The sequence below is a fragment of the Pleurodeles waltl genome, chromosome 2_1 (assembly GCF_031143425.1).
Source record: "Pleurodeles waltl isolate 20211129_DDA chromosome 2_1, aPleWal1.hap1.20221129, whole genome shotgun sequence".
Taxonomy (NCBI): Eukaryota; Metazoa; Chordata; class Amphibia; order Caudata; family Salamandridae; genus Pleurodeles; species Pleurodeles waltl.
The window spans coordinates 37,487,652-37,510,937 of NC_090438.1; the positions used below are offsets into that span (position 1 = coordinate 37,487,652).

A 23,286-nucleotide genomic window follows, 5' to 3' on the forward strand; every position below is an offset into this window, starting at 1 on the left:
AACACGTCCTGAGGCCCACACTGTACACACTCACCTCCACGCCAAGAGCCCTCCTCCTCTGAACGTGTCCTGAGGCCCACACTGTACACACTCACCTGCATACCAAGAGCCCTCCTCCTCTGAACGTGTCCTGAGGCCCACACTGTACACACTCACCTGCACGCCAAGAGCCCTCCTCCTCTGAACGTGTCCTGAGGCCCACACTGTACGCACTCACCTACACGCCAAGAGCCACCCCCCCTACACATGTCCTGAGGCCCACACTGTACGCACTCACCTGCACGCCAAGAGCCCTCCTCCTCTGAACGTGTCCTGAGGCCCACACTGTAAGCACTCACCTACACGCCAAGAGCCACCCCCCCTACACATGTCCTGAGGCCCACACTGTACGCACTCACCTGCACGCCAAGAGCCCTCCTCCTCTGAACGTGTCCTGAGGCCCACACTGTACGCACTCACCTACACGCCAAAAGCCACCCCCCCTACACATGTCCTGAGGCCCACACTGTACGCACTCACCTGCACGCCAAGAGCCCTCCTCCTCTGAACGTGTCCTGAGGCCCACACTGTACACGCTCACCTGCACACCAAGAACCCTCCCCCTCTGAACGTGTCCTGAGGCCCTCACTGTACACACTCACCTGCCCGCCAAGAGCCCTCCTCCTCTGAACGTGTCCTGAGGACCACACTGTACGCACTCACCTACACGCCAAGAGCCACCCCCCCTACACATGTCCTGAGGCCCACACTGTACGCACTCACCTGCACGCCAAGAGCCCTCCTCCTCTGAACGTGTCCTGAGGCCCACACTGTACACGCTCACCTGCACAACAAGAACCCTCCCCCTCTGAACGTGTCCTGAGGCCCTCACTGTACACACTCACCTGCATACCAAGAGCCTTCCTCCTCTGAACGTGTCCTGAGGCCCACACTGTACACGCTCACCTGCACACCAAGAACCCTCCCCCTCTGAACGTGTCCTGAGGCCCTCACTGTACTCACTCACCTGCATACCAAGAGCCCTCCTCCTCTGAACGTGTCCTGAGGCCCACACTGTACACACTCACCTGCACGCCAAGAGCCACCCCCCCTACACATGTCCTGAGGCCCACACTGTACGCACTCACCTGCACGCCAAGAGCCCTCCTCCTCTGAACGTGTCCTGAGGCCCACACTGTACACGCTCACCTGCACACCAAGAACCCTCCCCCTCTGAACGTGTCCTGAGGCCCTCACTGTACTCACTCACCTGCATACCAAGAGCCCTCCTCCTCTGAACGTGTCCTGAGGCCCACACTGTACACACTCACCTGCACGCCAAGAGCCACCCCCCCTACACATGTCCTGAGGCCCACACTGTACGCACTCACCTGCACGCCAAGAGCCCTCCTCCTCTGAACGTGTCCTGAGGCCCACACTGTACACGCTCACCTGCACACCAAGAACCCTCCCCCTCTGAACGTGTCCTGAGGCCCTCACTGTACTCACTCACCTGCATACCAAGAGCCCTCCTCCTCTGAACGTGTCCTGAGGCCCACACTGTACACACTCACCTGCACGCCAAGAGCCACCCCCCCTACACATGTCCTGAGGCCCACACTGTACGCACTCACCTGCACGCCAAGAGCCCTCCTCCTCTGAACGTGTCCTGAGGCCCACACTGTACGCACTCACCTACACGCCAAGAGCCACCCCCCTACACATGTCCTGAGGCCCACACTGTACGCACTCACCTGCACGCCAAGAGCCCTCCTCCTCTGAACATGTCCTGAGGCCCACACTGTACACGCTCACCTGCACACCAAGAACCCTCCCCCTCTGAACGTGTCCTGAGGCCCTCACTGTACACACTCACCTGCCCGCCAAGAGCCCTCCTCCTCTGAACGTGTCCTGAGGCCCTCACTGTACACACTCACCTGCACGCCAAGAGCCCTCCTCCTCTGAACCTGTCCTGAGGCCCACACTGTACACGCACACCTGCACACCAAGAACCCTCCCCCTCTGAACGTGTCCTGAGGCCCTCACTGTACACACTCACCTGCCCGCCAAGAGCCCTCCTCCTCTGAACGTGTCCTGAGGCCCACACTGTACACGCTCACCTGCACACCAAGAACCCTCCCCCTCTGAACGTGTCCTGAGGCCCTCACTGTACACACTCACCTGCATACCAAGAGCCCTCCTCCTCTGAACGTGTCCTGAGGCCCACACTGTACACACTCACCTGCACGCCAAGAGCCCTCCTCCTCTGAACGTGTCCTGAGGCCCACACTGTACGCACTCACCTACACGCCAAGAGCCACCCCCCTACACATGTCCTGAGGCCCACACTGTACACACTCACCTGCACGCCAAGAGCCCTCCTCCTCTGGACGTGTCCTGTGCCCACACTGTACGCACTCACCTACACGCCAAGAGCCACCCCCCTACACATGTCCTGAGGCCCACACTGTACGCACTCACCTGCACGCCAAGAGCCCTCCTCCTCTGAACGTGTCCTGAGGCCCACACTGTACGCACTCACCTACACGCCAAGAGCCACCCCCCCTACACATGTCCTGAGGCCCACACTGTACGCACTCACCTGCACGCCAAGAGCCCTCCTCCTCTGAACGTGTCCTGAGGCCCACACTGTACGCACTCACCTACACGCCAAGAGCCACCCCCCCTACACATGTCCTGAGGCCCACACTGTACGCACTCACCTGCACGCCAAGAGCCCTCCTCCTCTGAACGTGTCCTGAGGCCCACACTGTACGCACTCACCTACACGCCAAGAGCCACCCCCCTACACATGTCCTGAGGCCCACACTGTACGCACTCACCTGCACGCCAAGAGCCCTCCTCCTCTGAACGTGTCCTGAGGCCCACACTGTACACGCTCACCTGCACACCAAGAACCCTCCCCCTCTGAACGTGTCCTGAGGCCCTCACTGTACACACTCACCTGCCCGCCAAGAGCCCTCCTCCTCTGAACGTGTCCTGAGGACCACACTGTACGCACTCACCTACACGCCAAGAGCCACCCCCCCTACACATGTCCTGAGGCCCACACTGTACGCACTCACCTGCACGCCAAGAGCCCTCCTCCTCTGAACGTGTCCTGAGGCCCACACTGTACACGCTCACCTCCACACCAAGAACCCTCCCCCTCTGAACGTGTCCTGAGGCCCTCACTGTACACACTCACCTGCATACCAAGAGCCCTCCTCCTCTGAACGTGTCCTGAGGCCCACACTGTACACACTCACCTGCACGCCAAGAGCCCTCCTCCTCTAAACGTGTCCTGAGGCCCACACTGTACGCACTCACCTACACGCCAAGAGCCACCCCCCTACACATGTCCTGAGGCCCACACTGTACGCACTCACCTGCACGCCAAGAGCCCTCCTCCTCTGAACGTGTCCTGAGGCCCACACTGTACACGCTCACCTGCACACCAAGAACCCTCCCCCTCTGAACGTGTCCTGAGGCCCTCACTGTACTCACTCACCTGCATACCAAGAGCCCTCCTCCTCTGAACGTGTCCTGAGGCCCACACTGTACACACTCACCTGCACGCCAAGAGCCACCCCCCTACACATGTCCTGAGGCCCACACTGTACGCACTCACCTGCACGCAAAGAGCCCTCCTCCTCTGAACGTGTCCTGAGGCCCACACTGTACGCACTCACCTACACGCCAAGAGCCACCCCCTACACATGTCCTGAGGCCCACACTGTACGCACTCACCTGCACGCCAAGAGCCCTCCTCCTCTGAACGTGTCCTGAGGCCCACACTGTACACGCTCACCTGCACACCAAGAACCCTCCCCCTCTGAACGTGTCCTGAGGCCCTCACTGTACACACTCACCTGCCCGCCAAGAGCCCTCCTCCTCTGAACGTGTCCTGAGGCCCACACTGTACACGCTCACCTGCACACCAAGAACCCTCCCCCTCTGAACGTGTCCTGAGGCCCTCACTGTACACACTCACCTGCCCGCCAAGAGCCCTCCTCCTCTGAACGTGTCCTGAGGCCCACACTGTACACGCTCACCTGCACACCAAGAACCCTCCTCCTCTGAACGTGTCCTGAGGCCCACACTGTACTCACTCACCTGCATACCAAGAGCCCTCCTCCTCTGAACGTGTCCTGAGGCCCACACTGTACACACTCACCTGCACGCCAAGAGCCCTCCTCCTCTGAACGTGTCCTGAGGCCCACACTGTACGCACTCACCTGCACGCAAAGAGCCCTCCTCCTCTGAACGTGTCCTGAGGCCCACACTGTACGCACTCACCTACACGCCAAGAGCCACCCCCTACACATGTCCTGAGGCCCACACTGTACGCACTCACCTGCACGCCAAGAGCCCTCCTCCTCTGAACGTGTCCTGAGGCCCACACTGTACACGCTCACCTGCACACCAAGAACCCTCCCCCTCTGAACGTGTCCTGAGGCCCTCACTGTACACACTCACCTGCCCGCCAAGAGCCCTCCTCCTCTGAACGTGTCCTGAGGCCCACACTGTACACGCTCACCTGCACACCAAGAACCCTCCCCCTCTGAACGTGTCCTGAGGCCCTCACTGTACACACTCACCTGCCCGCCAAGAGCCCTCCTCCTCTGAACGTGTCCTGAGGCCCACACTGTACACGCTCACCTGCACACCAAGAACCCTCCTCCTCTGAACGTGTCCTGAGGCCCACACTGTACTCACTCACCTGCATACCAAGAGCCCTCCTCCTCTGAACGTGTCCTGAGGCCCACACTGTACACACTCACCTGCACGCCAAGAGCCCTCCTCCTCTGAACGTGTCCTGAGGCCCACACTGTACGCACTCACCTACACGCCAAGAGCCACCCCCCTACACATGTCCTGAGGCCCACACTGTACACACTCACCTGCACACCAAGAACCATCCCCCTCTGAACGTGTCCTGAGGCCCTCACTGTACACACTCACCTGCATACCAAGAGCCCTCCTCCTCTGAACGTGTCCTGAGGCCCACACTGTACACACTCACCTGCACGCCAAGAGCCCTCCTCCTCTGAACGTGTCCTGAGGCCCACACTGTACGCACTCACCTACACGCCAAGAGCCACCCCCCTACACATGTCCTGAGGCCCACACTGTACGCACTCACCTGCACGCCAAGAGCCCTCCTCCTCTGAACGTGTCCTGAGGCCCACACTGTACACGCTCACCTGCACACCAAGAACCCTCCCCCTCTGAACGTGTCCTGAGGCCCTCACTGTACTCACTCACCTGCATACCAAGAGCCCTCCTCCTCTGAACGTGTCCTGAGGCCCACACTGTACACACTCACCTGCACGCCAAGAGCCACCCCCCCTACACATGTCCTGAGGCCCACACTGTACGCACTCACCTGCACGCCAAGAGCCCTCCTCCTCTGAACGTGTCCTGAGGCCCACACTGTACGCACTCACCTACACGCCAAGAGCCACCCCCCTACACATGTCCTGAGGCCCACACTGTACGCACTCACCTGCACGCCAAGAGCCCTCCTCCTCTGAACGTGTCCTGAGGCCCACACTGTACACGCTCACCTGCACACCAAGAACCCTCCCCCTCTGAACGTGTCCTGAGGCCCTCACTGTACACACTCACCTGCCCGCCAAGAGCCCTCCTCCTCTGAACGTGTCCTGAGGCCCTCACTGTACACACTCACCTGCACGCCAAGAGCCCTCCTCCTCTGAACGTGTCCTGAGGCCCACACTGTACACGCTCACCTGCACACCAAGAACCCTCCCCTTCTGAACGTGTCCTGAGGCCCTCACTGTACACACTCACCTGCCCGCCAAGAGCCCTCCTCCTCTGAACGTGTCCTGAGGCCCACACTGTACACGCTCACCTGCACACCAAGAACCCTCCTCCTCTGAACGTGTCCTAAGGCCCACACTGTACACACTCACCTGCATACCAAGAGCCCTCCTCCTCTGAACGTGTCCTGAGGCCCACACTGTACACACTCACCTGCACGCCAAGAGCCCTCCTCCTCTGAACGTGTCCTGAGGCCCACACTGTACGCACTCACCTACACACCAAGAGCCACCCCCCTACACATGTCCTGAGGCCCACACTGTACACACTCACCTGCACACCAAGAACCCTCCCCCTCTGAACGTGTCCTGAGGCCCTCACTGTACACACTCACCTGCATACCAAGAGCCCTCCTCCTCTGAACGTGTCCTGAGGCCCACACTGTACACACTCACCTGCACGCCAAGAGCCCTCCTCCTCTGAACGTGTCCTGAGGCCCACACTGTACGCACTCACCTACACGCCAAGAGCCACCCCCCTACACATGTCCTGAGGCCCACACTGTACGCACTCACCTGCACGCCAAGAGCCCTCCTCCTCTGAACGTGTCCTGAGGCCCACACTGTACACGCTCACCTGCACACCAAGAACCCTCCCCCTCTGAACGTGTCCTGAGGCCCTCACTGTACTCACTCACCTGCATACCAAGAGCCCTCCTCCTCTGAACGTGTCCTGAGGCCCACACTGTACACACTCACCTGCACGCCAAGAGCCACCCCCCCTACACATGTCCTGAGGCCCACACTGTACGCACTCACCTGCACGCCAAGAGCCCTCCTCCTCTGAACGTGTCCTGAGGCCCACACTGTACGCACTCACCTACACGCCAAGAGCCACCCCCCCTACACATGTCCTGAGGCCCACACTGTACGCACTCACCTGCACGCCAAGAGCCCTCCTCCTCTGAACGTGTCCTGAGGCCCACACTGTACACGCTCACCTGCACACCAAGAACCCTCCCCCTCTGAACGTGTCCTGAGGCCCTCACTGTACACACTCACCTGCCCGCCAAGAGCCCTCCTCCTCTGAACGTGTCCTGAGGCCCTCACTGTACACACTCACCTGCACGCCAAGAGCCCTCCTCCTCTGAACGTGTCCTGAGGCCCACACTGTACACGCTCACCTGCACACCAAGAACCCTCCCCCTCTGAACGTGTCCTGAGGCCCTCACTGTACACACTCACCTGCCCGCCAAGAGCCCTCCTCCTCTGAACGTGTCCTGAGGCCCACACTGTACGCACTCACCTACACGCCAAGAGCCACCCCCCCTACACATGTCCTGAGGCCCACACTGTACGCACTCACCTGCACGCCAAGAGCCCTCCTCCTCTGAACGTGTCCTGAGGCCCACACTGTACACGCTCACCTGCACGCCAAGAGCCCTCCTCCTCTGAACGTGTCCTGAGGCCCACACTGTACACGCTCACCTGCACACCAAGAACCCTCCTCCTCTGAACGTGTCCTGAGGCCCACACTACACACTCACCGGCACGCCAAGAGCCACCCCCTCTACATGTCCTGAGGCCCACACTGTACACACTCACCTGCACACCAAGAGCCCTCCTCCTCTGAACATGTCCTGAGGCCCAAACTGTACACACTCACCTGCACAAGAGCTACCCCCCCTCTACATGTCCTGAGGCCCACTCTGTACAGGCTCACCTGCACACCAAGAGCCACCCCCCTCTACATGTCCTTAAGCCCACTCTGTACACGCTCACCTGCACACCAAGAGCCACCCCCCCTCTACATGTCCTGAGACCCACGCTGTACATGCTCACCTGCACACCAAGAGCCACAGTGACTGAGGGCACACAGCCAGGACACATGACCACAGTGACTGAGGCCACACAGCCAGGACACATGACTATGAGTTCACACAGCTAGGACACATGACCACAGTGATGGAGGCCGGACAGCCAGGACACATGACCATAGTGACTGAGGCCACACAGCCAGGACACATGACCACAGTGACTGAGGTCACACAGCTAGGACACATGACCACAGTGATGGAGGCCGCACAGCCAGGACACATGACCACATTGACTGAGCCACACAGCCAGGACACATGACCACAGTGACTGAGGCCACACAGCTAGGACACATGAGCACATTGACTGAGGTCACACAGCAAGGACACATGACCACAGTGACTGAGGCCACACAGCCAGGACACATGACCACATGGGTCAAAGACTCAGGAAACTTTACCGAAGTGATAGAGGTGACAGCTAAAGGCCCGAACCCAAAGAGCTCGCTCACATCAAAGTGTCTGACCACACAGGCCTGGTCAGGCACCATTCGGCCCTTGCTGCTAGGCCATCAGCACCCCATTTCGTCGTGACATTTGTCTTTGTGTCTTACACATCTTGTTTTGTCCCTCTTGGTTGTTTTGTGTCATTGGTGGATGCTCCTCTCTCCCCCTACCCTCATCCCCTCTCCCCCCTCTCTCCCTCAGCACTCCCTTCTTTGTCCGCCCTCTCGTCGCCCCGCCCCAGGTGTGATGCACACCCTTAGGTGTGTCCTATTCATGCGATGAATGAGCTCATGTCATGAGACGTGGGGATCCGCCCTCTCCTCCCCCGACCGCCGCCTGACACCCTTTGACCTTCCCTAAAGCAATACCTCTTTCCAGGACCGGAAGAAGCAGTGCATCCCTGTGGGAGGGGGCGTCCCCAAGACAGTCCTGAAAGATGGGCGGGTGAGCCCTTCGGGGGAGGCGTCTCCTTGGGGGTCTACATTACGCACCTGGATGGGGAGCCGGCGTCTCATGCACATCTCTCCTTCTAGGAGGTTCAGAGCAGGACCCGCCATGTCACCTCCCCACTGCATGAAACATCTGCCAAGGTCAGATCAGGACACTTTATAAGGTACTGTGTACAGATGTCCTGTCTGGTGGTCATGAGAGCACAATGAACATGTCTCATGTGTGACCCTCCTACAAGGACCTTCAGCAGAAACCCAAACTCTTCCTTTTAGAGATTAGAACATTGCCAGTTCTTGACTCTGGACCACACAGTTACCTGTTCTTGGTACCCATGTGCAGCCCTTACATGCCACTGTCCAATATCTGGTCTTTATCAACTCAATACAGTATGACTCTTCCATGAGCTATGAGACACAGCTGAAAACAGCAGCGATTGCATTGCAATCAGTTTGACAAGAGCCATGGTTAGTTTCAATATCTGACTGTCAAACATGACAAAAAGAGCCAGTGATGTGTCCCGCGTGGTAGCCGACATCTTTAGAAATACGCTACCATCTAGTTTCGGCCTAAGTTTTTCTAGCAAAATGCGCTTATGCACAGCAGTGAAAACCACGAGGATAATCTGTAGCAAATTTTGGTGATGGTTCATTTGGCAACAGCAGACACCAAGCACAGGACCCTATTCAAAAAGGTAAACTTAGATATGAAGTCTAGCTTTACACCTGAAGTCTAACTTTAGACCTGAAGTCTAACTTTAGGTTTGAAGCCTAACTTTAGACCTGAAGTCTAACTTAAGACTTGAAGTCTAACTTTAGATCTAAACTTAGAGTTCGTTCAGGTCTAAGTTTCCCTTTGTGAATCAGGCCCTCAGAGAGGAGGCCCTTTCTGAGAAGACACTCAACTCAGTCACAGTGCATCTCACTTGGGTCCTTTCATTCCCATCAACAGGGCACAACTGGACCTAGGAGACCTGTAGCCTTTCCTGGTTCATGTCAAACTAATTTCTTAGGACTAGGGCTGACAACAGACAAGAAAAGCCCCACTCACACTGGCTTCCCACATCCCGCTATTAGATTGTCCAACAAGGACCAGGGCCTTTGTGTCACCTGAGACATTGGGGGGGGGGGGTATTACAGGGTGGGAGAGGCGTCATCCCATTGGCTGTCGGACAAGGTCCTGGGAAGTTGGTATTGCTTTAGGTTTAATGGTAGCTTTATTATTTCTGGATTACTGGAGGGTACTTTCACCTGGCCTCCTCCCCATGCCTCACTGGCACAATGACAACAGCCTGTCATACCTCTCTCTTTTTTCCAGATATCCGAGACAGCGGTGCCAAGCCGGTGATGGTGTACATCCATGGGGGATCATACATGGAGGGCACGGGCAACATGATTGACGGCAGCGTGCTGGCCAGCTATGGGAACATCATTGTCATCACGCTCAACTACCGCGTGGGAGTACTAGGTGAGGCATGATGGTGGACCTTTGGTGGGAGGGTACTAGGTGAGGCGTGATGGTGGACCATGGTGGATGGGTACCTGGTGAAGCATGATGATGGACAACAGTGGAAGAGTATTAGGTGAAGCGTGATGGTGGACCATGGTGGAATGGTACCTGGTGAGGCATGATGGTAGACCACAGTGGAAGGGTACTAGGTGAGGCGTGATGGTGGACCGTGGTGGAAAGGTACTAGGTGAGGTGTGATGGTGGATCACAGTGGAAGTAATCAGGAGTCTGTGAGAGCGGAGTGTGAGGTGTCTCAGTACTAGGTGAGGCGTGATGGTGGACGTGGTGGAAAGGTACTAGGTGAGGCTTGATGGTGGACCATGGTGGAAGGGATCAGGAGGCTGTGAGAGTGAAGTGTGGCCTGTCTCAGTACTAGGTGAGGTGTGTCTGTGAGAGTGACGTGTGGGGTATCTCACTACTAGCTGAGGTGTGTCTGTGAGAGTAAAGTGTGAGGGTGTCTTAGTACTAGGTGAGATGTGTCTGTGAGAGTGGAGCGTGGGGTGTCACAGTACTAGGTGAGGCATGTCTGGGAGAGTGGAGTGTGGGGTGTCTCAGTACTAGGTGAGGTGTGTCTTAGAGAGCAGAGTGTGGGGTTGTCTCAGTACTAGGTAAGGCATGTCTGTGAGACCGGAGTGGGGGTGTGTCAGTACTAGGTGAGGCGTGTCTGTGAGAGTGGAGTGTGGAGTGTCTCAGTACTATGTGAGGCATGTGTATGGGAGTTGTGCTGGCTGTAAGCACTTTGTGAGATGTGTCTGTGAGTGCAGAGTGTGTGGTGTCTCAGTACTAGGTGATGTGGTGAGGTGTGTCTGTGAGAGCAGAGTGTGGGGCTGTCTCAGTACTAGGTGAGGCATTTCTGTGAGACCGGAGAGTGTGGTGTTTCATTACTAGGTGAGTCATGTCTGTGAGAGCGGAGTGCGGGGTGTCTCAGTACTATGTGAGGCGTGTCTGTGAGAGTGGAGCGTGGAGTGTCTCAGTCCTATGTGAGGCATGTGTATGGGAGTTGTGTGGGCTGTAAACACTTTGTTAGATGTGTCTGTGAGAGCAGAGTGTGTGGTGTCTCAGTACTAGGTGGGGTGTGTCTGTGAGAGTGGAGTGTGGAGTATCTCAGTACTATGTGAGGCATGTATATGGGAGTTGTGTGTGCTGTAAGCACTTTATGAGATCTGTCTGTGAGAGCAGAGTGTGTGGTGTCTCAGTACTAAGTGAGGTGTGTCTGTGACAACAGAGTGTGGGGTGTCTCAATACAAGGTGAGGCGTGTCTGTGAGAGCAGAGTGTGTGGTGTCTCAGTACTGGGTGGGGCACTGGCTGAGTTTTTACTCTGGGCGGTGGGGCAGTGTCCAGTTGTGACTCTGGGCGGTGGGGCACTGGTGGTTTGTGTCTGTGGGTGGTGGAGTACTGGTGGGTTGTGTCTGTGGGTGGCGGGGCACTAGCGGGTGGTTGTGACTCTGAGCGGTGGGGCACTGGTGGATTGTGTCCGTGGGTGGTGGGGCACTGGTGGGCTGTGACTGTGAGCGTTGAGGCACTGGTGGGTTGTGCCCATGGGCAGTGGAGTACTGGCGGGTTGTGACTGTGAGCGGTGGGGCTCTGGTGGGTTGTGTCCGTGAGTGGTGGAGCACTAGCGGATTGTGTCCGTGGGTGGTGGAGTACTGGCGGGTTGTAACTGTAAGTGTGGGGCACTGGTGGGTTACGTCCGTGGACAGTGGAGTACTGGCGGGTTGTGACCGTGAGCGGTGGGGCACTGGCCGGTTGTGATCGTGGGTGGTGGAGTACTGGCAGGTTGTGACTGTTGGCGGTGGGGCACTGGTGAGTTGTGACTGTGAGCAGCAGAGCACTGGCGGGTTGTGTCCATGGGCGGTGTAGTACTGGCAGGTTGTGACTAAAAGTGGTGGGGCACTGGTGGGTTGTGTCTGTGGGCGCTGGGGCACTGACGGGTGGTTGTGACTGTGAGTGGTGGGGCACTGGTGGGTTGTGTCTGTGGGAGGTGGGGCACTGGCGGGTTGTGAGTGGTGGGGCTCTGATGGGTTGTGACCATGGGTGGTGGGGCACTGATTAGTTGTGCCTGTGAGCGGTGGGGCACTGGTGGGATGTGACTGTGAGCTGCAGAGCGCTGGTGGGTTGTGTCTGTGGGCGGTGGGGCATAGGCGGGTTGTGACTGTGAGTGGTGGGGCACTGATGGGTTGTGACCATAGGTGGTGGGGCACTCTAGGGTTGTGCCTGTGGGTGGTGGAGTACTGGCGGGTTGTGACCACGAGTGGTGGCGCACTGGCGGGTTGTGACCATGGGTGGTAGGGCACTGGGGGGTTGTGTCCATGAGCGGTGGGGCACTGGCTGGTTGTGACTGTGAGCGGTGGGGCACTGGTAGGTTGTGACTGTGAGCAGTGGGGCACTGGTAGGTTGTGTCCGTGGACGGTTGAGTGCTGGCGGGTTGAGACTGTGAGCGTTGGGGCACTGGTGGGTTGTGTCCGTGGGCGGTGGGGCACTGGCAGGTAGTTGTGACTGTGAGCAGTGGGGCACTGGTAGGTTGTGTCTGTGGGCAGTGGAATACTGGCAGGTTGTGACTGTGAGCGGTGGGGCATTGGTGGGTTGTGACTGTGAGTGGTGGTGCACTGATGGGTTATGACTGTGAACAGTGGGGCACTGGTCAAGTTTTCACTGTGGGCGGTGGGGCTCTGTGGGGTTGTGAATGTGGATGGCGGAGCACTGGTAGGTTGTGACCGTGAGTGGTGGGGCACTAGTGGGTTGTGTCTGTGTTCATAGACACTGGCGGGTAGTGACTGTTATTGGTGGGGCACTGGTGGGTTATGTCCATGGGAGGTGGGGCACAGGAGAGCTATGACTGTGAGCGTTGGGGCACTGGTGGGTTGTGACTGTGGATGGTGGAGCACTGGCAGGTTGTGACTGTGAGCAGTGGGGCACTGGTGGGATGTGACCGTGGGCAGTGGAGCATGGGTGGGTTGTGTCCGTTAGCGGTGGAGTACTGGCAGGTTGCGACCAGGAGCGGTGGCGGACTGGCGGGTTGTGACCGTGGGTGGTGAGGCACTGGTGGGTTGTGTCCATGAGCAGTGGGGCACTGGCAGGTTGTGACTGTGGATGGTGGAGCACTGACAGGTTGTGACTGTGAGCGGTGGGGCACTGGTGGGATGTGACCATGGACAGTGGAGCATGGGTGGGGTTAGCAGTGGAGTACTGGTGGGTTGTGACCGGGAGCGGTAGCGGACTGGTGGGTTGTGACCGTGGGTGGTGAGGCACTGGTGGGTTGTGTCCGTGAGCGGTGGGGCACTGGCAGGTTGTGACTGTGAGCGGTGGGGCACTGGTGGTTTGTGACTGTGAGAGGTGGGGCACAGGCGGGTTGTGACTGTGAGCGGTGGGGCACTAGTGGGTTGTGTCTGTGGGCGGTGGAGTACTGGCGTGTTGTGACTGTGAGTGGTGGGGCACTGGTGGGTTGTGTCTGTGGGTGGTGGGGAACTTGCGGGTTACGACTGTGAAAGGTAGGGCACTGGCCAAGTTTTGAATGTGGGTGGTGGGGCACTGGGGGTTGTGAATGTGAATGGTGGAGCACTGGCAGGTTGTGACCGTGGGTGGTGGAGTACTAGTGGGTTGTGACTGTAAGCGGTGGTGCACTGGTGGGTTGTGCCATGGGCTGTGGGGCACTGGCTAGTTGTGATTGTGAGCGGTGGGGCACTGGCGGGTTGTGACCGTGGGTGGTGGGGCACTGGTGGGTTGCATCCATGGGCGGTGGGGCACTGGTGGGTTGTGACTGTGAGCGGTGGGGCACTGGTGGGTTGTGTCCGTGGGTGGAGGAGTACTGGCGGGTTGTGATTGTGAGTGGTGGGGCACTGGTGGGTTGTGTCCATGGGTGGTGGGGTACTTGCGGGTTATGACTGTGAACGGTGGGGCACTGGCCAAGTTTTGAATGTGGGTGGTGGGACACTGGGGGTTGTGAATGTGGATGGTGGAGCACTGGCAGGTTGTGACCGTGGGTGGTGGAGTACTAGTGGGTTGTGACTGTAAGCAGTGGGGCACTTGTGGGTTGTGTCCATGGACTGTGGGGCCATGGCTGGTTGTGATTGTGAGCAGTGGGGCACTGGCGGGTTGTGACCGTGGGTGGTGGGGCACTGGTGGGTTGCATCCATGGGCGGTGGAGTTCTGATGGGTTGTGACCATGAGCGGTGGCGCACTGGCGGGTTGGGACCGTGGGTAGTGGGGCACTGGTGGGTTGTGTCCAGGAGCGGTGGGGCACTGATTGGTTGTGTCCGTGGGTGGTGGAGTACTGGCGGGTTGTGACTGTGAGCGGTGGGGCACTGGCGGGTTATGACTGTGGGTGGTGGGTTGCGTCCATGGGCGGCGGAGTTCTGGTGGGTTGTGGCCATGAGCGGTTGCACACTGGCAGGTTGTGGCCTTGGGTAGTGTGGCACTGGTCGGTTGTGTCCCTGAGCGGTGGGGCACTGGTTGGTTGTGTCCGTGGGTGGTGGAGTACTGGCAGGTTGTGACTGTGAGCAGTGGGACACTGGTGGGTTATGACCGTGGGTGGTGGGCACGAGTGGGTTGTGTCTGTGGGCGGTGGAGTACTGGCAGGTTGTGACCGTGAGCGGTGGCGCACTGGCTGGTTTTGACCGTGGATGGTGGGGCACTGGGGGATTGGTGGTTGCTTCTTTCACTCTTTCATGTAAGTTGTTGAGTTCTTCTGGAATGGTCCTTCCCATGGGTCTGAGGCAGGACAGGGGAAGACGCAGACATGCTGTCTCTTCCAAGGTGCTGGGATGATGCTCATCCCTCAAGTGCTCTCGGCAGAGAGGACCTCACATAAGAAAGGGGTGTCCACCTGTTTCGTATGCATCTTCCATGCCTTTTTATGTTTATTGGGCATATAAAAATGCACTGGACAATTATCCCCTTCTAAGCCACAGAAGGTTGTCCTCCAGGTGCCCAATTCATGCACTAGGGAACAACTTGAATGTCCTCCTCTAGTTTTTCATGAAAAGACTACAGTTGGTCTGTCTAAGGCCTACTTTAAGGGCTGCACCCTCCCTACACACCCCAAGTCTAAATTATCCCTTTTAATAGTTAGTTTATCTGTGCCCAGATGAAAAAAGCAGAAAAAAATATTTTGGGATAGAATATGGTGGATGGAGGTTTCTATTGGTAAGTAAAGATTTACTATATATAACTCCACATATATGTACCTTGACGCTATATATATCTTCAAGGTACGCACAGATGGAGTAAGGACTCGTAAATCTGTACATACCTATTTGCACTTACCTTCTTGATATTTTGGTCCTTAATATCATTGACAGTGTTCTGTCCACGCAATATTTGTGTTTCTGATATTCTGTCCGTGACCCCCTCCTGTCCGTAGCGCCGGCCCTCAAAAATAAGTGCCTGTGCCCGCACCGGGAACCACAAGCACAAATTAAACACTGCTCTACAGTCTGGTACTGCCAGATGGGCCAGCTTGAAAGGGCCAGTGCGTGGGGCATTGTTTTGGTGCCAGGGGCCATGACAGCTCCAAATACCAGCCCACACTGGCCCTTTCAACCTGGCACATCTGGCAGTGCCAGACTGCCTGAAAGGCCAGGCCAATAGTGGCTTCCTGTCCTGCCCGTCACGCTGGATGTGGGGCCGGCCCCCCCGCTATAAGCAGAGTCTGGCCTATATAGGTCGCCCCTTCGTCACACTAGCTGCAGGGTCTGACCTCTCTGGGTCTGTCCTGTCACACTGAGTGCAAGGTCAGACCTCTCTGGGTCTGTCCTGTCACACCGGAAGCAGAGTCTGACCTCTCTGGGTCTGTCCTGTCAGTCTGAGAGCAGGGTCTGACCTCTCTGGGTCTGTCCTGTCACACTGGCAGCAGAGTCTGACCTCTCTGGGTCTGTCCTGTCACTCTGAGAGCAGGGTCTGACCTCTCTGGGTCTGTCCTGTCACACTGGCAGCAGAGTCTGACCTCTCTGGGTCTGTCCTGTCACACTAGCTGCACGGTCTGACCTCTCTGGGTCTGTCCTGTTAGTCCGAGAGCAGAGTCTGACCTCTCTGGGTCTGTCCTCTCAGTCCGAGAGCAGAGTCTGACCTCTCTGGGTCTGTTCTGTCACACTGGCAGCAGAGTCTGACCTCTCTGGGTCTGTCCTGTCAGTTCGAGAGCAGAGTCTGACCTCTCTGGGTCTGTCCTGTCACACTGGCAGCTGAGTCTGGCCTCTCTGGGTCTGTCCTGTCAGTCAGAGAGCAGAGTCTGACCTCTCTGGGTCTGTCCTGTCACACTGGCAGCAGAGTCTGGCCTCTCTGGGTCTGTCCTCTCAGTCTGAGAGCAGAGTCTGACCTCTCTGGGTCTGTCCTGTCACACCGGAAGCAGAGTCTGACCTCTCTGGGTCTGTCCTCTTAGTCCGAGAGCAGAGTCTGACCTCTCTGGGTCTGTCCTGTCACTCTGGCAGCAGAGTCTGACCTCTCTCGGTCTGTCCTGTCACACTAGCTGCACGGTCTGACCTCTCTGGGTCTGTCCTCTTAGTCCGAGAGCAGAGTCTGACCTCTCTGGGTCTGTCCTGTCACACTGGCAGCAGAGTCTGACCTCTCTGGGTCTGTCCTGTCCGTCAGAGAGCAGATCTGACCTCTCTGGGTCAGTCCTGTCAGTCAGAGAGCAGAGTCTGGCCTCTCAGGGTCTGTCCTGTCACACTGGCAGCAGAGTCTGGCCTCTCTGGGTCTGTCCTCTCAGTCCGAGAACAGAGTCTGACCTCTCTGGGTCTGTCCTGTCAGTCCGAGAGCAGAGTCTGACCTCTCTGGGTCTGTCCTGTCACACTGGCAGCAGAATCTGGCCTCTCTGGGTCTGTCCTCTCAGTCCGAGAGCAGAGTCTGACCTCTCTGGGTCTGTCCTGTCACACTAGCTGCACGGTCTGACCTCTCTGGGTCTGTCCTCTCAGTCCGAGAGCAGAGTCTGACCTCTCTGGGTCTGTCCTGTCACTCTGGCAGCAGAGTCTGACCTCTCTGGGTCTGTCCTGTCACTCTGAGAGCAGAGTCTGACCTCTCTGGGTCTGTCCTGTCACACTAGCTGCACGGTCTGACTTCTCTGGGTCTGTCCTCTCAGTCCGAGAGCAGAGTCTGACCTCTCTGGGTCTGTCCTGTCACTCTGGCAGCAGAGTCTGACCTCTCTGGGTCTGTCCTGTCACTCTGAGAGCAGAGTCTGACCTCTCTGGGTCTGTCCTGTCACACTAGCTGCACGGTCTGACCTCTCTGGGTCTGTCCTCTCAGTTCGAGAGCAGAGTCTGACCTCTCTGGGTCTGTCCTGTCACACTGGTCGCAGAGTCTGACCTCTCTGGGTCTGTCCTGTCCGTCAGAGAGCAGAGTCTGGCCTCTCTGGGTCTGTCCTGTCAGTTCGAGAGCAGAGTCTGACCTCTCTGGGTCTGTCCTGTCAGTCCGAGAGCAGAGTCTGACCTCTCTGGGTCTGTCCTGTCACACTGGCATCAGAGTCTGGTGTCACTGGGTCTGTCCTGTCACTCTGAGAGCAGAGTCTGGTCTCTTGTCACTCTGAGAGCAGGGTCTGACTTCTCTGTGTCTGCCCTGTCACTCGGAATGCAGGGTCTGACCTCTCTGTGTCTGTCCTGTCACTTTGAGAGCAGGGTCTGGCCTCCCTGAGTTTATTCTGTCACACTGGCAGCATTCTGGTCTCTCTGGGCCTGTCCTGTTAGTCTGAGTTCAGAGTCTGGTCTCTCTGGGTCTGTCCTGTCAGTCTGAGAGCAGAGTCTGGTCTCTTGTCACTCTGAGACCAGGGTCTGACCTCTCTGGGTCTGTCCTGTCACACTGGCAGCTGAGTCTGGCCTCTCTGGGTCTGTCCTGTCACTCTGAGAGCAGAGTTTGACCTCTCTGGGTCTGTCCTGTCACACTGGCAGCTGAGTCTGACCTCTCTGGGTCTGTCCTGTCCGTCAGAGAGCAGAGTCTGACCTCTCTGGGTCTGTCCTGTCACACTGAGAGCAGAGTCTGACCTCTCTGGGTCTGTCCTGTCCGTCAGAGAGCAGAGTCTTACCTCTCTGGGTCTGTCCTGTCACACTGGCAGCTGAGTCTTGCCTCTCTGGGTCTGTCCTGTCACATCAGCTGTTTTACTCTCTGGGTCTCTCCCCTCAAACCGAGTGCAGGGGTTGGTCTCTCTGGGTCTCTTCTATGTCATCACCTGTCTCACTCTCAGGATCTCTCCTCTCACACCGAGTGCAGGGGCTGGCCTCTCATGGTTTCTCCTGTCATATCACGTGTCTCACTCTCACGATCCCTCCCCTCACACCGAGTGCAGGGGCTGGCCTCTCAGGGTCTCTCCTGCCACATCAGTTGTCTCACTGTCAGGATCTCTCCCCTCACACCGAGTGCAGGGGCTGGCCTCTCAGGGTCTCTTCTGTCTCATCGCCTGTCTCACTCTCAGGATCTCTCCGCTCACACTGAGTGCAGGGGTGGGCCTCTCTGTGTGTCTCCTTTCTCATCGCTTGTCTCACTCTCAGTATCTCTCCTCTTACACTGAGTGCAGGGGCTGGCCTCTCAGGGTCTCTCCTGCCACATCAGCTGTCTCACTTACATGATGTCTCCTCTCACACCGAGTGCAGGGGTTGGTCTCTGTGGGTGTCTCCTGTCTCATCTCCTGCCTCACTCTCAGGATCTCTCCTCTTACACTGAGCGCAGAGGTTGGTCTCTCTGGGTCTCTTCTGTCTCATCACCTGTCTCACTCTCAGGAGCTCTCCTCTCACACCGAGTGCAGGGGCTGGTCTTTGAGGGTCTCTCTTGTCACATCAGCTGTCTCACTCTCAGGAGCTCTCCACTCCGAGTGCAGGGGTGGGCCTCTCTGTGTGTCTGCTGTCTCATCGCCTGTCACTCTCAGGATCTCTCCTCTCACACCGAGTGAAAGGGCTGGACTCTGAGGGTCTCTCCTGTCTCATCACCTATCTCATTCTCAGGAGCTCTCCTCTCACACCGAGTGCAGGGGTTGGTCTATGTGGATGTCTCCTGTCTCATCGCCTGTCTCACTCTCAGGATCTCTCCTCTCACACAGAGTGCAGGGGTGGGCATCTCTGTGTGTCTCCTGTCTCACTCTCAGGGTCTCTCCTCTCACACTGAGTGCAGGGGCTGGTCTCTGAAGGTCTCTCCTGTCTCATCACCTATCATTCTCAGGAGCTCTCCTCTCACACTGAGTGCAGAGGCTGGTCTCTCGGGGTCTCTCCTGTCTCATCACGTCTCACTCTCAGGAGCTCTCCTCTCACACAGAGTCCAGGGTTGTCCTCTGTGTGTCTCCTGTCTCATCGCCTGTCTCACTCTCAGGAGCACTCCTCTCACACTGAGTGCAGGGGCTAGTCTCTTGGGGTCTCTCCTGTCTCATCACGTCTCACTCTCAGGAGCTCTCCTCTCGCACTGAGTGCAGGGGCTGGTCTCTTGGGGTCTCTCCTGTCTCATCACGTCTCACTCTCAGGAGCTCTCCTCTCGCACTGAGTGCAGGGGTGGGCCTCTCTGTGTGTCTCCTGTCTCATCGCCTGTCTCACTCTCAGGAGCTCTCCTCTCACACCGAGTGCAGGGGCTGGTCTCTTGGGGTCTCTCCTGTCTCATCACGTCTCACTCTCAGGAGCTCTCCTCTCGCACTGAGTGCAGGGGCTGGTCTCTTGGGGTCTCTCCTGTCTCATCACGTCTCACTCTCAGGAGCTCTCCTCTCGCACTGAGTGCAGGGGCTAGTCTCTTGGGGTCTCTCCTGTCTCATCACGTCTCACTCTCAGGAGCTCTCCTCTCACACTGAGTGCAGGGGCTGGTCTCTTGGGGTCTCTCCTGTCTCATCACGTCTCACTCTCAGGAGCTCTCCTCTCACACAGAGTCCAGGGTTGTCCTCTGTGTGTCTCCTGTCTCATCGCCTGTCTCACTCTCAGGAGCACTCCTCTCACACTGAGTGCAGGGGCTAGTCTCTTGGGGTCTCTCCTGTCTCATCACGTCTCACTCTCAGGAGCTCTCCTCTCGCACTGAGTGCAGGGGCTGGTCTCTTGGGGTCTCTCCTGTCTCATCACGTCTCACTCTCAGGAGCTCTCCTCTCGCACTGAGTGCAGGGGCTGGTCTCTTGGGGTCTCTCCTGTCTCATCACGTCTCACTCTCAGGAGCTCTCCTCTCGCACTGAGTGCAGGGGCTGGTCTCTTGGGGTCTCTCCTGTCTCATCACGTCTCACTCTCAGGAGCTCTCCTCTCGCACTGAGTGCAGGGGCTGGTCTCTTGGGGTCTCTCCTGTCTCATCACGTCTCACTCTCAGGAGCTCTCCTCTCACACCGAGTGCAGGGGCTGGTCTCTTGGGGTCTCTCCTGTCTCATCACGTCTCACTCTCAGGAGCTCTCCTCTCGCACTGAGTGCAGGGGCTGGTCTCTTGGGGTCTCTCCTGTCTCATCACGTCTCACTCTCAGGAGCTCTCCTCTCGCACTGAGTGCAGGGGTGGGCCTCTCTGTGTGTCTCCTGTCTCATCGCCTGTCTCACTCTCAGGAGCTCTCCTCTCACACCGAGTGCAGGGGCTGGTCTCTTGGGGTCTCTCCTGTCTCATCACGTCTCACTCTCAGGAGCTCTCCTCTCGCACTGAGTGCAGGGGCTGGTCTCTTGGGGTCTCTCCTGTCTCATCACGTCTCACTCTCAGGAGCTCTCCTCTCGCACTGAGTGCAGGGGCTGGTCTCTTGGGGTCTCTCCTGTCTCATCACGTCTCACTCTCAGGAGCTCTCCTCTCGCACTGAGTGCAGGGGCTGGTCTCTTGGGGTCTCTCCTGTCTCATCACGTCTCACTCTCAGGAGCTCTCCTCTCGCACTGAGTGCAGGGGCTGGTCTCTTGGGGTCTCTCCTGTCTCATCACGTCTCACTCTCAGGAGCTCTCCTCTCGCACTGAGTGCAGGGGCTGGTCTCTTGGGGTCTCTCCTGTCTCATCACGTCTCACTCTCAGGAGCTCTCCTCTCGCACTGAGTGCAGGGGCTGGTCTCTTGGGGTCTCTCCTGTCTCATCACGTCTCACTCTCAGGAGCTCTCCTCTCGCACTGAGTGCAGGGGCTGGTCTCTTGGGGTCTCTCCTGTCTCATCACGTCTCACTCTCAGGAGCTCTCCTCTCACACAGAGTCCAGGGTTGTCCTCTGTGTGTCTCCTGTCTCATCGCCTGTCTCACTCTCAGGAGCACTCCTCTCACACTGAGTGCAGGGGCTGGTCTCTTGGGGTCTCTCCTGTCTCATCACGTCTCACTCTCAGGAGCTCTCCTCTCGCACTGAGTGCAGGGGCTGGTCTCTTGGGGTCTCTCCTGTCTCATCACGTCTCACTCTCAGGAGCTCTCCTCTCGCACTGAGTGCAGGGGCTGGTCTCTTGGGGTCTCTCCTGTCTCATCACGTCTCACTCTCAGGAGCTCTCCTCTCGCACTGAGTGCAGGGGCTGGTCTCTTGGGGTCTCTCCTGTCTCATCACGTCTCACTCTCAGGAGCTCTCCTCTCGCACTGAGTGCAGGGGTGGGCCTCTCTGTGTGTCTCCTGTCTCATCGCCTGTCTCACTCTCAGGAGCACTCCTCTCACACTGAGTGCAGGGGTTGGTCTCTTGGGGTCTCTCCTGTCTCATCACGTCTCACTCTCAGGAGCTCTCCTCTCGCACTGAGTGCAGGGGCTGGTCTCTTGGGGTCTCTCCTGTCTCATCACGTCTCACTCTCAGGAGCTCTCCTCTCGCACTGAGTGCAGGGGCTGGTCTCTTGGGGTCTCTCCTGTCTCATCACGTCTCACTCTCAGGAGCACTCCTCTCACACTGAGTGCAGGGGCTGGTCTCTTGGGGTCTCTCCTGTCTCATCACGTCTCACTCTCAGGAGCTCTCCTCTCGCACTGAGTGCAGGGGCTGGTCTCTTGGGGTCTCTCCTGTCTCATCACGTCTCACTCTCAGGAGCTCTCCTCTCGCACTGAGTGCAGGGGCTGGTCTCTTGGGGTCTCTCCTGTCTCATCACGTCTCACTCTCAGGAGCTCTCCTCTCGCACTGAGTGCAGGGGCTGGTCTCTTGGGGTCTCTCCTGTCTCATCACGTCTCACTCTCAGGAGCTCTCCTCTCGCACTGAGTGCAGGGGCTGGTCTCTTGGGGTCTCTCCTGTCTCATCACGTCTCACTCTCAGGAGCTCTCCTCTCGCACTGAGTGCAGGGGCTGGTCTCTTGGGGTCTCTCCTGTCTCATCACGTCTCACTCTCAGGAGCTCTCCTCTCGCACTGAGTGCAGGGGCTGGTCTCTTGGGGTCTCTCCTGTCTCATCACGTCTCACTCTCAGGAGCTCTCCTCTCGCACTGAGTGCAGGGGCTGGTCTCTTGGGGTCTCTCCTGTCTCATCACGTCTCACTCTCAGGAGCTCTCCTCTCGCACTGAGTGCAGGGGCTGGTCTCTTGGGGTCTCTCCTGTCTCATCACGTCTCACTCTCAGGAGCTCTCCTCTCGCACTGAGTGCAGGGGCTGGTCTCTTGGGGTCTCTCCTGTCTCATCACGTCTCACTCTCAGGAGCTCTCCTCTCGCACTGAGTGCAGGGGCTGGTCTCTTGGGGTCTCTCCTGTCTCATCACGTCTCACTCTCAGGAGCACTCCTCTCACACTGAGTGCAGGGGCTGGTCTCTTGGGGTCTCTCCTGTCTCATCACGTCTCACTCTCAGGAGCTCTCCTCTCGCACTGAGTGCAGGGGCTGGTCTCTTGGGGTCTCTCCTGTCTCATCACGTCTCACTCTCAGGAGCTCTCCTCTCGCACTGAGTGCAGGGGCTGGTCTCTTGGGGTCTCTCCTGTCTCATCACGTCTCACTCTCAGGAGCTCTCCTCTCGCACTGAGTGCAGGGGCTGGTCTCTTGGGGTCTCTCCTGTCTCATCACGTCTCACTCTCAGGAGCTCTCCTCTCACACCGAGTGCAGGGGCTGGTCTCTTGGGGTCTCTCCTGTCTCATCACGTCTCACTCTCAGGAGCTCTCCTCTCGCACTGAGTGCAGGGGCTGGTCTCTTGGGGTCTCTCCTGTCTCATCACGTCTCACTCTCAGGAGCTCTCCTCTCGCACTGAGTGCAGGGGCTGGTCTCTTGGGGTCTCTCCTGTCTCATCACGTCTCACTCTCAGGAGCTCTCCTCTCGCACTGAGTGCAGGGGCTGGTCTCTTGGGGTCTCTCCTGTCTCATCACGTCTCACTCTCAGGAGCTCTCCTCTCGCACTGAGTGCAGGGGCTGGTCTCTTGGGGTCTCTCCTGTCTCATCACGTCTCACTCTCAGGAGCTCTCCTCTCGCACTGAGTGCAGGGGCTGGTCTCTTGG

The 23,286-nt window shown here is 57.9% G+C and overlaps 1 protein-coding gene across 1 annotated transcript in view; it reads left to right on the plus strand.

Annotated features, from left to right (window-relative positions):
- The window catches only part of NLGN3 (neuroligin 3), a 474,172-nt gene that overhangs the window by 306,172 nt on the left and 144,714 nt on the right, over positions 1-23,286 (plus strand). The window contains exon 4 of the mRNA XM_069209374.1: positions 9,848-9,997. Within this exon, the coding sequence (XP_069065475.1) occupies positions 9,848-9,997 (150 nt within the window). The remainder of the gene's footprint in view (positions 1-9,847; positions 9,998-23,286) is intronic.